A 13,846-nucleotide genomic window follows, 5' to 3' on the forward strand; every position below is an offset into this window, starting at 1 on the left:
CTTTGCATAGGTTTGGAAAAGTTTGGCTGGCTCAGCTGTAACTTTTCTAATTCCTAAACTGATGGGAGGTTTGGGAGAGCAGAAAGGATCCTGCCCTCGAGTGGGAAAAGGGTGATGCAACACAGAGCATCCCTGCCAAGCTGCTGTATTCTTAGATATGTCTCATTCTCCTATCACTCTGACATTTTTGCATTTTGTTGTTAACACATGCAGATACTGACTCATCCAGGACTCTCTGAATTGTGGCTCAGGCTGAAGTCACCCTTCTGTATCCTCTTTTCTGCCAGGTGCCCAGGCATGGACCTGTGCTGCCCCAAAGCAGTGCTGTGGAGGTTCCCATCACCTATCCCTCGGGGTCACCCCCGTTTGAAGAACCAAACAAACTTTTCCAATTGCCTTCCTACCTCTCATCCCCCACCCAGCTCTGCCACTGGCAAGCGAGCCACTCTAGCGGCAGGCAGCAGTCAGACCACAACCCCCAGCCGGCGCCACACAGGCAGGGAACACGTGGGCTCACCCTGCCCTGAGGATGTCACTGCTACGCCGCACCTCTGCACCTTCGTACATGCCGGGGCAGGCAGGGATACCGAAATCCCTTGGTGACATGCGTCCCTGCTGAAGTGGGTACTTCAAATGCCATCCATCCTCCTTTTCCCCGGAGCTATTGTACAAATTTAAAGGTTTGCTTTCAACATTTGGGGTCCTCAAAGGGGGAGCAGAGGCTCTGGTCAGGCTTGGAAAGCGGGTCAAATAGTGAATCACCTTATCCAAAGGGTCCTCTCCCCCTCCCCAGCTTCTGGGTTTTCATACCTGCAGGGTGCCTGACTCGAACAAAAGACAAGTGCTTCAGCTGGAAAAACCATCCCGCCTTCCTCCTCTGAGAAAAATGAGCGCAGTCTGCCCATCCTGAGCCAACATCTAAAGTCACCATGTCCTTCCCAAGCCATACAGGTTGGCAAATGCCTGTCAAATTCCATGGGTAAAATTAAAAAGGTGGTTGCATGGAAGAGAAGGACAGGACCAAAGCCCCAAGACAGCGGTAATCTCAATTCCAGCATGTAGAAGCTTTCCCGGACCTTATGAGGTACTCATGCTGCTGTGCTGCAAAGACTTTGCGAATTTAAAACTGAGTCAAAGGCTACTAAAGTGCTCTCCCTGTTTTTCTGCTACTGCACGGGAACCCCATGGAGACCGGGGGGAAAGAGGGAAGAAAAAAGAACAGAAGGCATAAAAAAGCAACGAAGAGGTTCAGCTGCGGGAACAGCACGGAATCAGGTGCATGAAAATGTGGCAAAATACAATTTTTCTCCGCTATTTTCAACTCGTCACGGGGGTGCTGCCCAGAACGGCCGCCCCGACGATGCCATGGGTTCTGTTCGGGTCCGTTGGGGCGGCTCTCCCGCACACGGGCCTCAGCAGGGAACTGCTCCGCGGGCGCGCAGCGTCGCGCCGGCGTCCGCCGCGCAGCCCCTTCCCGTCTGCCGCAGAGATGCTCCTCTGCGCAGCGCCGGGACTGTGCCGCCGCGCACACCCGGGGGCACCTGCCAGCGGCACGCCGAAACGCGGGGAAAAGAACAACGAAATAAAACGCAAAGGAGAAGAGAAAGAGAAGGAAGAGGGAAATAAAAGGAGAAAATAATAGGCGAACTAAAAGTCAAGGAGAATAACACGGAAAACAGAGGAGGAAAAACAACTAAAATGAATCTCCTCCTCGGGCTGTCGATGCCGCCGTTCCCTGCGCGCAGAGGGCCGAAGCGCACCGCGGCGGGCGGGCCGAGGGTCCCGCGGCCGCCCGGGGCGAAGGGCGCGGAAGAGCTTTCCGGCGGCGCACGGGGCCGCGCGCCCCGTCCGTGCCGGCGTCGTGCGGCTCCGGGCCGGGTCCCGCGGGGCGTGCGCCCCGCTCCGCGCCCGCCGCGCGCCCATTGTTCGGCACCGCCAATCCGCGGGCTCTCCCCGCGGCCGCCAATCGCCTCCGGGGGCCGCGCGGTGAGGTCAGAGCCGCCCCCCCGCCCGCGGCCGCTGCGCGCTGACATCACGGCGCGGCCCGGCGGGGCGGGCCCGGGGGGGCGGGCGCGGCCCCCGCCCCGCGCCGCGCGGGTAGTGGTGGAGCGGCGGCTCCGCATCCCGCATCGCGCATCGCTGCCGGTGCGCAGGGGGCCGCCCGCATGGTGGACATCCTCCTCCCGCGGCCGCTCCCGGGCGTCATGGGGGAGCCCTCCAAGAGTAAGTGCGCGCAGCGCAGCGGAACGCGGGGCCGGGGCGGGCGGGCGTGGGACTCTGCGGATCGAGCTCCGCGCCGCCTCTGCCGTCGGGTGGATTGGCGGACCGCGGGCGCGCTGACAGCGCTGGGAAGGGCTGCGGCTCCACGGCCGGCGCGGGCGGCTGCGGGCTCGGCCCGTGGCAACTCCGGTGCCGCTACTCCCGTTCGTGCCCAGCGCTTCCCGGCCCCGCTGCCCCATTCCTTACCGAATGCATGTCCCTTTCGGCTGTCCGCGCTGCTGAGCTCATTTCTTTCGGCTGTTTCCATTTCTTTCTCTGCTTCCTTCTGCTTTTCCTTCCTTTCCTTCTTTCTCTTGTTCTCTGCCCGTTTTACCGTTTTTCTTTATCTATTTCGTGTTTCAGTTTGTCTTTTTTTTTTCTTTTTAATTTCTCTTTCCGGTTTTTTTAAAATTTCTTTTTCTTTCTGTTCTTTTTTGGTTTGGTTTTATTTTTCTTTCTGTCTCTTTGATTTCATGTCTCTTACTGTTTTCATTTGTCCATGCTCCCATTTTAACCGTCTCTGGGTTTTTGCTGCTTTTATTTCTCATTCTGTCATTCTGTTTTAATTTCTTTTTCCTTCTTTCTTTCCTTCCTTCTTTCTTTGTTTCTTTCCTTATTTCTTTCAAGTTTTCCTCAGCCGTTGTTTTATTGTTTTTGTGTTTCTGCTTTTATTTTCCTTTTCCGAAATTCTACTTTTACGTCTCTGTCTTTCTGCATTTATTTGCATTGATCAAGTTCCTGTCTTTTTTTCTTTTCCTGGCAGTATTAATTTGTTTCCTTTCGTGTTTCCATCCCTTCTGTCCGTGTGTCCGTCTTCATTTCTCTTTCTTCCTATTTTGGGAAAAAAAACCCAAACAAAACAGAATAAGAAAAAAAGGATAAAGTGTAAAAAAGAAAAAGTGCCTTTCCCTAATTGTTGGCCTCTGCTCTGGTATACCGCTGGCCCTGACCGTACTCCGCTCGCTCCCGGCAGGGCGGCCGGGGCTGGCCCTGTGCGCGGGCTGCGGGGGCCGCATCCAGGACCCCTTTCTGCTGCGGGTGTCGCCGGATCTGGAATGGCACGTCGCCTGCCTCAAGTGCGCCGAGTGCGGGCAGCCCCTGGACGAGACCTGCACATGCTTCCTGCGCGACGGCAAGGCCTACTGCAAGCGAGATTACAGCAGGTGACCCCGAATGCGCCAACGCTCGTTAAAAAAAATAACCCAGACCCGAAAAAGCACAAAAGCCCCTTAAGCCCCCCGAATTTCCCCCAACGAAAACCCGACTCTCGGCTGCTGCCCGCCCCCGCGGCACCGCCTGGAGCCGCCCCGACGGTGCGGCCGCGGGCCCTGACGGCGCGTCGCGTCCCCGCAGGCTCTTCGGCATCAAGTGCGCCCAGTGCCGGGCGGCGTTCAGCAGCAGCGACCTGGTGATGCGCGCCCGCGACCACGTCTACCACCTGGAGTGCTTCCGCTGCGCCGCCTGCGGCCGCCAGCTCCTGCCCGGCGACCAGTTCTGCCTGCGGGAGCGCGACTTGCTCTGCCGCGCCGACCACGGGCCGCCCCCCGACGGCGCCGCCGCCCGCGGACCGCGCAGCCCCGCGCTGCCGCCGGCAGCCGCCGCGCACCTCGCAGGTACCGGCTCTCCGTCGGGGCGGGCGGCGGGGCGGGGGGAGTGTCCGGGGGGCTGCGGCGGGCGAGCGGGCGACGGCGCTGACGGTGCGCGCCCTCCCCGCCCGTCGCAGAGCCGGTGCCCGGGCGGCCGCCCGCCCCGCGGCCGCCGGCGCACAAGGCGGCCGAGAAGACCACCCGCGTGCGGACGGTGCTGAACGAGAAGCAGCTACACACGCTGCGGACCTGCTATGCCGCCAACCCGCGCCCCGACGCCCTGATGAAGGAGCAGCTTGTGGAAATGACGGGGCTCAGTCCCCGCGTCATCCGCGTCTGGTTCCAGAACAAGCGCTGCAAGGACAAGAAAAAATCCATCCTCATGAAGCAGCTCCAGCAGCAGCAGCACAGCGACAAGACGGTGAGCATCCGCCCTTCCCGCCGGGGAGGGAGATGTGGGTGGGGGGCTCGGCCCCGCGGGCTCGGGCGGCAGTCGCGCTGAATCCCCGTATGCCCGCAGAGCCTGCAGGGCCTCACCGGGACGCCGCTGGTGGCCGGCAGCCCCATCCGCCACGAGAGCGCCGTGCAGGGCAGTGCCGTGGAGGTCCAGACCTACCAGCCGCCCTGGAAGGCGCTCAGCGAGTTCGCCCTGCAGAGCGACCTGGAGCAGCCCGCCGCCTTCCAGCAGCTGGTGAGCCGCGCCGGGCCGTCCGTCGGGCCTCAGGGAGGCGGGCAGATCCCGGCCCGCCGGGTCCGGGAGCTGCGGGAGGGGAACGGGGCAGGGGGCAACCGTGCCGGACCCTCACCACCGCTGCTCCCCCAGGTCTCCTTCTCCGAGTCCGGCTCCTTGGGCACCTCCTCCGGCAGCGACGTGACCTCGCTGTCCTCCCAGCTCCCCGACACCCCCAACAGCATGGTGCCCAGTCCGGCCGAGACGTGAGGCGGCCCGTCCGCCCGCCGCCGCGGGACCTCCGCATGCCTGCGCTCCCTGCATGAGACACCCGGCCCCGGGCCGCTCCCAGAGCGCCGGACAAACGCCTTTGTTTTTTAATTATTCTTATTTAAAAACAAACAAAAAATATGTTACTGACGGCCAAAAAAAGCACCGGGATCCTCGCTGCCTTCACCAGACCGGAGAGAGAGCCCCCGCCCTGGTTATTTCGTTGGTTTGGGTTTTTTCCCTGCGGATTTCGATGTTTCTTTTCCCCAAAGAAACGCGGATTTCCCCGCCGGAACCCGGCACGGTGACAGGCTGCCTCGCCCTCCGCTTGCGCTGGGGACGGTTTTTCTTCCCTTTTTGAAAGGGAAAAAAAATTTAAAGAAAACCTACAAAAGGGGGAGAAAGTCCTCCGGCGTGCGGCCGCGGAGCCGGCCTGGACCTTCCTCCGCGGAGCCGAGCCGTCCATCCTCATCTCACACCGATGCCTCTCCCGGGCCGTGGCGCCCGGCCCCGCACGATCGCTGGAAAAACGGGACACGGAAACGAGACTTTTTAGCGGGGAAACCAGTACTAATAATGTTAAGTTATCAATGGACGAAGGACGGATTGTTTGCGCCTTTAACGATCAAAAGTAAGTTATTGTTATTTATTGTCAGAGTCAGCGGTTGAATAGTGGGATTAAATATTTTGGACTTAATAAAAAAAAAAGCAAAAATGAAAACAAAAATGGATTTAAACGAAAAGAAACAAAAAAACCCTAAAAAAAGTCGAGGGAGGGCGGCGAAGGGGTATCCCGGGCTCGGAGGGGTGCGGCCGCCCGCATCGGGAGCGGAACAGAGCGGGTCGGGACGGGCACGGCCCCGGCTTCTCTCGCACGGCCTCTCCGCAACGCGCTAATCGGCTTTCAGAACCGGGGCCGCTTATTTATAGCCGGGGAGGCGGAGCGCAGGTTTCCCTTTCGGAGTAGCCCCCAGGCTCGCCCGGGTCGTGCCCGCACCTGCCGCGGTGCGGGCCTGGCTCGCCTCCTCCCTGAGGGTGGCGGGGGGCTCCCCCGGGGCGGCGGAGCGAGGGGAGCCCTCCTCTCCCGCGTGTCCATCCCCCCGACCAGACCCAGGCGGCGACTCCTTATCTGCCTCTGGCATCACCTGTGAGCGCGGCGGGGCCGCTCCAGCTCCCGTGCCCTCCCTCTCACCCGTGCGGGACTGTTCAGGACCAGCTCCCCGCAGTATCGCAGGCCCGGGCAAGCTCCAGCCACGGCGAACCGCGCCCCAGTCCCCATCCCCGGGCACCCGGGGAGCGGGGGGAGAGCCGAGCCCTGCCGGAGCCCTCCGGGGCGCAGGGGATGTGCAGCGCGGCGTCGGTGCGGCTCCCCCACCCCGAGGGGCTGGGGAGCGCGTGTGCAGGGACCAGGCTCCCAGGCGAGCTGCCGTCGGGGGGCACGGAGCGGCCCGGCCTGCGGGGCCGCCTCAGCCCGGGGCTGCTTTGCACCGCCGGGACGGGCAATTTCCCGGCTGGGGACAGGTGATCATGGGGATCCTGCCGCCCCTCCCAGCCCCGCCGCGAGGCCCCTGCGTTCACCTGGCTCCGTCCGGGTCAGGACGTCCGGGCTCCGCGCGTTCTTCCCGGGCCTCGCCTCAGGACCGCCGACGCCTCAGGCCCGGGCCGGGCCGGGCAGCTATGTGCGGCGCGGGGGCCGCGGCCCAGGGCCGCCAAGACGGGGCTGTCCCGGTGCCGATCGCGGTCCCGGTCCCTGCTCCGGCACCGGTCGCGGTCTCTGCCCGGGTCGTGGTCCCGGTGCCCACGGGCCGGGATCGGCGGCGGCCCCGCCGCAGCGCAGGGCCCGGGGTGTCGCGCGCCCCCTCACCGCCCCCGCGCGCGCTCACGGCTCAGCTGCGCGCCGCGGAACCTCCACCGCTCAGAGAACATCGTGAGGCTTAAACAAGCCTCGCTCAAGTCTAACCGAGACGTTAAAAACGCATGAGGTCTAAAAAATCCGTATTAGGTGACGTATCCTCAATCACCCAAAAATTATAAGCAAACTTTCCCCCGGGCCAGATCTGACGAATTACCTTGATTTGATTCTGATTGACTCTTGATTAACGAAAAAAGACATCTTATGAGTCTTTTTTTCCCCTCTAAGCCGTGTTGTTTATGGTAATTCAAACACACTGACAATTATAATGCGGAAGTCAGACAAGACAGAATAAGTTATTTTATTACAAGATATATAGAACATATTTTCTCTATTTGCAACCTTATTTCAGCAGTTCTGCAGTGCAAGTCCCACCACAGGGCAGAAAACACCAAAATCATGACATTGGATACATGAACGAAATAAACTCAAATTATCAAAATTACAAAACAGAACTTGGAAATATCTACAGTACTTAGGATATAAATAGTGCAAATTATATATCTACAGCATAAGTATTTAGAGTATCAAAATCGTTTCGGAACAGCGTTTTAAAGAAGGTAGTCAGCAGGAACTGGTCAGTGTGATGATGTTAGGGATTTAAAAACTAAATACAACTCTTATTTTTTCAAGAAGAACTGTCGAGCTTCTTCCCAGGACTGCCGGGGGAATCTGTTGGACAGTTCAAGATAATCTTGAGAACTGAAGAATTTTTCTGTTGAAGACAGAACATAAAATTACCAAGTTATTCCCTCTTAAGATAAGATGGCAATAAAACAAGAATAATGAATGTGCAGCTAATTTGAGATACTTTAAGACATTTACTCCCCTCCCCCATCAAAATCTTCTCAAACCATGGGGTGACACTTCTGCAGAGCTCAGGACACCTACGCTTGGCTTTAAGAATGGGGGCAGAGGCTCTGATGAGCAAAGGCTTCCATTTTTAAGCTGATCAGGCTCTCTGCCTATGCAGAGGAACACTATACATCTTTACACGCTTTATGTTCTTGGACCCACCGGGGACTAGCTCAGCCTCGTTCAACTCTGGGCAGCCTCAGCAGCGTTTTCTGCTCAGCAGTTTTTTTTCTCCACAAAGGGCTGCAGAAGAGTTGTGCTCCCAACTCCCCAGAGCTCACAGCACGAGTACAAATGCAGCTTTCACTCCTAAGAGTGTGCAGTGACGTGGACAGATTTCACTGCGCGCAGGTTTGAGGGTCTGACCCTCCATGCAGCACCCAACTGTTTGTGCTTTCAGGTTTTATTCCCGTCAGTATTATTATTCCCATTTGTTTTTGGGAACACTATCCTTCACATTCAAGTGATAGAACGGATAAAATAATCCTGCTTACACTGTTATTAAGTCAACTTTTTTTGCAACTGGGGAATGTTTAGGAATCACACTCATATGTCACCACACCTTTGTTTAAAAGTTCATCCAGTGTGAATAGTGAAAATAAAAAGCAAGTTTTCCGCCTGGATTTTAGATGTTTCTTGAGCAGATTCTCATGCAAACACAATCCTGGAAAGTTTGTGCTGCATGACGCTGCTTCAGACTGAGATGTCTAATGTTGACAGTAAAAATCTCTATCAAGTTACCTTAATTTTATAATTTATTTTTAAACAAAAAGTTCATGCTTTAGACCTAGAATCACTCAGCTCCTGGCAAACGTTGAGCAAAATGGTGGAGGATTCCTACTTGTTATGAGGGAGAAGTGACTGAGTGTCACATTTTATGCACGATACGGCTACTCAAGACCAGATGCCCATCAACACTTGAATTTCAGATGCGTTTAGCAAGTAACAGCCATCTCAGCTGAGAATCTTTCAAATGTTTAGCTTAAAAAGGTTGACTGCATTTTAAATAATATTTACAATAACTGAAGGGGAAAAAAAATCATGACTCTTCTGCAAACTGACAAACTTTAAAGGACAATTACAGGACAGTATTTTAGAGTTTTTTGGCTCCGTGGGTGTTTTGGCATGGCTGCGTGGCTTCTGCAACCTAAAACTCTTGAAGGCAGCCTTTGTGTCAGCTAATTAAATATGTGCAGGTACAGTATCACATTTTAAGACATGATACCACACAGCATTTAATAAAGACTAACAGTCTGAATCCCTGATACGACGAGCAGCAGACTGGAAGACACGTATGTATAAATCAGGATGTAAGCCGGGGAGCCCACTCCCAAACTGTAAAATTGTGCTGCAATTTACTGTATTTCTTTTAATCAATGCAGATTCAAAAAACTTTAATCACATTTTGTTACCCAACTGCTACTCTGTTACACTGCAGTGAACATACCCCTCTGCTGAGATAACTGACTTTCCATTTGGCCTGAGCTCTGTGCAAAATCCTGGGGGGGGGAAAACAAACAAAAAAAAGACATCAGGTTTTCAGATCTTACATCTAAGGAATTAAACCAACATTTTTAAGTCTTCACAGTCACTCAAAAATACTAATACTTTATGTAGTCTGTAAATTAATGAACTCCGGCTTGTTTGCTATGTATTATAACAGAATACTGCCAGCACTTAAATTCTGTAATTTATAGTGGATTTTTACACATTTATTTAGACCTGTTTTCAAAAAATATATTTTTAGTATACAACAGAGAATCCAAGGCTTTAATGTCTTCTTACAAAATAATTGTGATTTCTATTTACCATAGCCGTGTTTCTGTAAAACAAATGGTGTTTCAGATTTTTGCTCCCGACTCCAAATACACTCTTACAAATTTGATGAACAATCCCCATTTCAATGGCCGTGCTTCCCAGTGACCTGGGAGCCGGAGGTGCTGCTCTCCTGGGAGAATGTGGAGTTGCTGCCCAGCGCTGCTGCCCCTGGCAGCCAGCTGTGCCCCCAGCTGTGCCCCCAGCTGTGCCCCCAGCTGCGGGGGGCTGGCGCGAGCACCCAGAGCACTGTGCAATCCCAGCTGCTGTCGGACGTTGGGATGCAGCATCCTCGGAGCCAGCACGGACACCAACCTCACCCGGAACCAGTCAGCTCCCCACTACAGATCCTATGTCTTGTTGGAGTACCCACCCAGCAGAATACTGAAGAAGGTATTATCAGACATAAGATACAACACAGCAAATCATGGATACTCCTGAATGTTTCTACTTATTTCTGCATATCTCAAAACAGAAGTAACAAAAATAAACCGGCTGATGCAAACTTCAGATGATGGAAACACATCTATTGGTAGGGAGGTCGCTGTAAAATGCAGCAATGCTCTTCCTTTGATTTTTGCTGCACACATTTAACACACTGTATTTAAGTGTTATATTCGTACACACCACCAAACTTTTACGTAAATGGGACTTCTTTTTGCGTTCCCTGGCAAAGGAAGAATCTCATTTTCTGATCTCGGGGCAACATTTTACAGTCTTTCCCAAACCTTCTACTGAAGCAAATAAGAGATCTGCTTCACAAACAGCAGTGAGTTGAAATAAAAGTAGAGAGGGAAGTCCCTTCTGTGTGTGCAGGATCTCAGCATTCCTTGCATCCTGCCAGAACTGCTCTCCGTGTATGCATGTGTGCAAGATCCGGGATTAGACTTTAAAACAGGCAAAATACTGAAGGACCAGTGAAGTCAGCAGTGACAGGACACTTTACAGCACACACAACTCTTCCATATTTTAATAGAACACCTTTTTTTAAAAGCCTGCAGGAATAGTACACGGACTTGCCATCTGGGATATAACTCTAACTGGAAATCAAATTAGTAACATTGACCCTTATAAATATACTTATGCTTTACTGTAGCTACTGGGGATTTTAGTGCCATTGCATCTCTTATAGAACAGAAATCAAGGTAAACAACCTTAATTATTCATATAGGGAACATTCTCCTCCACTCTTATGTTTTTTAGCTGAAAAAAACCCAAACAAAACTTGCTGCACTTACCAATAATGCACAATTTTTTTCCCTACCCCAACTTCTACACTAAAATCTGCAGTTTCACTATAAGAAAGTAAAAAAAGATGAATTATAGCTGTGTATCTAACCAGAAGTTCATTACTGTATGGCAAATATTTGAATACTAAGTTCCAAACTTCTTTTAAAAAAACTGCTATGCAATTATTTTAGTATTAAAAGGATAAAAAGTAGTTGCACTCAGAAGTTTGATGTTATGCAAAGACTTCTGGTAAATATTTAGTTCTTGTTCTTTCTCTCTCAAACGCATGTAGCCTATTCTTGGACTAGCTGTAAAGCATTAAGGGAAAAGAGTTTGAGTAACATTTCTTTATCAACAACAGTAACTTTCAGGTGACTGATACAGGGTTACAGACTCCTAAAAGTGTATTATTTTTAATAGTAGAGTATTTATGAAAACTGCGTTTATTCATTGGAAACAGTCAATAAAATGCATTAAAACCATGAGGCATGCAAAAAATCTGATAGATAAAACAGCATATAAATTTAGACAAAGGGAAGAAAAATACTGCAAATCCTTATTCAAAACAGTATTTCTAATGACCTTGGTGGCTTACTGTCAAAAATAAAGATTGCAAGATTAGACTGGTAACATATGTTTTGTGTATTTTTCTGCATAAAATATATACACTTACCCAGTTCTCTGTAAATCTGTGGTACACAGTATACAACTGTACATTTGTACGTAAACACATTAATATAGCAATTTCAGATATGCTATAAGTGCAGGAATTCTTGAAAAAAAATATTTTAAGATCTACATCAGATCTTCCCAGTACATCCAAGTAACTTTAATAAAAACAGGATTCTGCATGGATAGTGAGAACCTGAACTACTCAGTAACCTTTTAGTGTGATACGGTGCCTCAAGTACAGGCGCAATCTGTGGTTTGAGAAGAGCTGCAGAGAATCTGAAACTACTTCACTGCTGTTTGCTTGTTTTATTTAAGTTAGCGATCCCCACACTGAGAGCAAAGGCAAGCACAGCACTGGCAGTGCCCCTGCGCTTGCCACAGCACTGCAGAAGTACCTGGATGAAGGTGGCGAGTAAAACACAGCTCATCTCCTGCTCCAGGATGATCTTGTTCTGAGGGTTATTGTAACAAGCAGCTATTAGTGATGGGAAAAGCACTTTGATTAAACGAGGATCACTGAAATACTGGAAAGGCAACTGGCAGAGTTTTTGCAGCACCGTGGGGTGACGGCCAGATTGTACAATGATCTGAAAACACAAACAGAACAAAATAAACCACGTGATCTATCTGCTCTTCTCTTCCTCTTAACCACCAAGGGTGCTGAAGTCATGCTAAAAAAATGAGCATGGATGAGGAGTAAGTATTAAAAATAAAGCCTATAATATTTAGTTCAAATAACTTCTGTTTCAGTGTGCAAGTACTATTTTTACTGTGGAGTAACACAAAAAATACAAAGCTCTGAAAGTTCTTTTTTCTGTATCACCCAAAAAGACAGCAAATAAGCAAGGGATTAATTTACAGATTACAATAAAATAGATAATTTAATACCTTAATTCAAAAGACAAAGAATTATAGCACAGGGACTATTTTAAGTTAGAGCTATGAAACACAAAACCCCAGTGCCTGCCATTTAAACACACTAAGCATGGGGGGAAAAAAATCCAGAAGGAAATCACCAGGATTTAAAAAACCCTCCCAAAGCCCGACCATCCTTTCCTCGAGCTGGCAGTTCAAGAGGACTGTGTTTCACGGGAGCTGTCTGCCACGCGTTCTCAGGCACCAAAAAGAAAAGGGGATTGTGAGCTGCCCAGCGAGAAGTTTCTGTAAGGAGAGACTCGGAGAGATCCTCCCATCTGTATTTCTTATCTCAGTTTCTATCAGTGCCATTGGCTCTAAAAGGAGAATTGTTTAGATAAATGGGACTGTTGTCATGAAGAAGGCTAAGTTTACAACTCTATACATCTGAAGAAATACGGGCAATGCTATCACTGGTCTCCTACAAAGGAACCTTCCCAATTCACTTGATATTCTTATAAAATCTTTGCGATAAACTAAAAAATGCCCAAATCGGATCTGTTCCAAGGAACCTTGATTAGACAATTACAATATGAAAGAGCTGTTTGACCCAAAGTTGGCTTTTTGGCATAGGAGGAAGCTTCTATAAGGTTGGAACACTGTAAAACTGAGGGTCACGACTGTAAATTGTACTTGGAAAAACACAATTTTACAGGTACACACCCAGACAAGACTGCATTCAAATTAAAACCAGAAGGACAGAAAGAAGCAGTTGAGACTACAGAACATAAATTACAGGGATTTACAAGTTTTCAAAGCACTTTTAACAATACCTTCAGAGCACACACTAAGTTGATAATGCAGTTCAGTTTAAAAACAAGATGAACAAAGTAATAGTTTACATTTTTTCAGTTCACCAGTCAAAAAAGACATTAAAAACCTTTCAAAATACTGGTAGCAATGTCTTAATGCCCTTAAAGACAGGAGGAATTTTAAAAAGACAGCCAAAAAAAGTGACAATTACGTATACATTCAGACACTGTTTTGAGGAAAATATCACTGAAGCATTTGAATGATTCTAAGCTCTCAGCTCCCACCCTGTAAGCAAGAGGTGCCCTCCAAGTTTGGGAGTACTGTTGAAATTTTAAATTAACCAGAGTGGTTATTGTACTGTTCTATTTTTCTGTGGTAAATTCTACAATCAGAAAAGTATTTAAAGTCAATCATAATTGTACTAAAATAACTACAATTGGAATTTCTGATCCAGGACAGAACAAGAGAACTCTTGATTTCTTTTTAATGGCCACCATACCCTTGATGAACAGGCAGAGGCAAAGAAGTTTTTGGGACTTTTCATTTTTCATTTCACAGCTCATTTCCTTTACCTGTCCTAAAAATGCCACAGATAGTTAGTGAAGTCCTGCCAAACTCACAGTGCAGATACCCAAACAGCTTCCATGGAATTATTATTTCGTTATCTTTTTCTTTTCAACAGTTTTACTATTACTACTATGATGTTATCAACATTAAAGATAGGAAGGTATATACAGGGGTTGCTGACTGTTTTAATCTGGTATTTATCACATATGGAATCAATTTAATGATTTCAGCTCATTGTACTAATGCAGCTACTAAACCTGATACACTGTATTATGTACTCTGAAGAAAAAAACCCATGAGTCACCCTTTACTGGAAAAAAACCCAATCAAATAAAACCTGCA

At 50.1% G+C, this 13,846-nt stretch overlaps 3 protein-coding genes across 7 annotated transcripts in view; 1 reads left to right on the forward strand and 2 right to left on the reverse strand.

Annotated features, from left to right (window-relative positions):
• ETFA (electron transfer flavoprotein subunit alpha) overlaps positions 1 to 2,523 on the reverse strand; it is a 56,134-nt gene extending 53,611 nt beyond the window's left edge. For all 4 annotated transcript variants that reach the window (XR_004242841.1, XR_004242842.1, XM_032123248.1 and 1 more), the window contains exon 1: positions 2,467 to 2,523. Coding sequence is in view for 2 of the 4 variants with exons in the window: in XM_032123248.1 (XP_031979139.1) it covers positions 2,467 to 2,508 (42 nt within the window). In the remaining 2 variants the exon portion in view is untranslated. The remainder of the gene's footprint in view (positions 1 to 2,466) is intronic.
• On the forward strand, positions 2,080 to 5,491 carry ISL2 (ISL LIM homeobox 2). Its single transcript, XM_032123252.1, has 6 exons — positions 2,080 to 2,223; positions 3,233 to 3,422; positions 3,613 to 3,872; positions 3,983 to 4,266; positions 4,366 to 4,536; positions 4,669 to 5,491. Exons 1-6 carry the CDS (start codon positions 2,166 to 2,168, stop codon positions 4,783 to 4,785), a joined length of 1,080 nt encoding a protein of 359 aa, XP_031979143.1. The 5' UTR covers positions 2,080 to 2,165; the 3' UTR covers positions 4,786 to 5,491.
• A 1,483-nt stretch (positions 5,492 to 6,974) lies between these two features.
• SCAPER (S-phase cyclin A associated protein in the ER) overlaps positions 6,975 to 13,846 on the reverse strand; it is a 136,444-nt gene continuing 129,572 nt past the window's right edge. For both annotated transcript variants that reach the window (XM_032123235.1, XM_032123234.1), the window contains exons 30-32: positions 11,665 to 11,856; positions 9,000 to 9,051; positions 6,975 to 7,412 (exon numbers count right to left, since the gene is read on the reverse strand). In XM_032123235.1, coding sequence (XP_031979126.1) covers positions 7,318 to 7,412; positions 9,000 to 9,051; positions 11,665 to 11,856 — 339 coding nt within the window. In that variant the 3' untranslated portion in view covers positions 6,975 to 7,317. The remainder of the gene's footprint in view (positions 7,413 to 8,999; positions 9,052 to 11,664; positions 11,857 to 13,846) is intronic.

This window comes from Corvus moneduloides, chromosome 13 (genome assembly GCF_009650955.1).
Source record: "Corvus moneduloides isolate bCorMon1 chromosome 13, bCorMon1.pri, whole genome shotgun sequence".
Classification (NCBI taxonomy): Eukaryota; Metazoa; Chordata; class Aves; order Passeriformes; family Corvidae; genus Corvus; species Corvus moneduloides.

Bases quoted from the DNA above. Each gene is read 5' to 3' on its own strand.
- ISL2 (XM_032123252.1), top strand. From the start codon at position 2,166: ATGGTGGACATCCTCCTCCCGCGGCCGCTCCCGGGCGTCATGGGGGAG. The intron at 4,267-4,365 runs GTGAGCATCCGC...GTATGCCCGCAG, and splicing joins AGCAGCACAGCGACAAGACG to AGCCTGCAGGGCCTCACCGG. The intron at 4,537-4,668 runs GTGAGCCGCGCC...CTGCTCCCCCAG, and splicing joins CCGCCGCCTTCCAGCAGCTG to GTCTCCTTCTCCGAGTCCGG.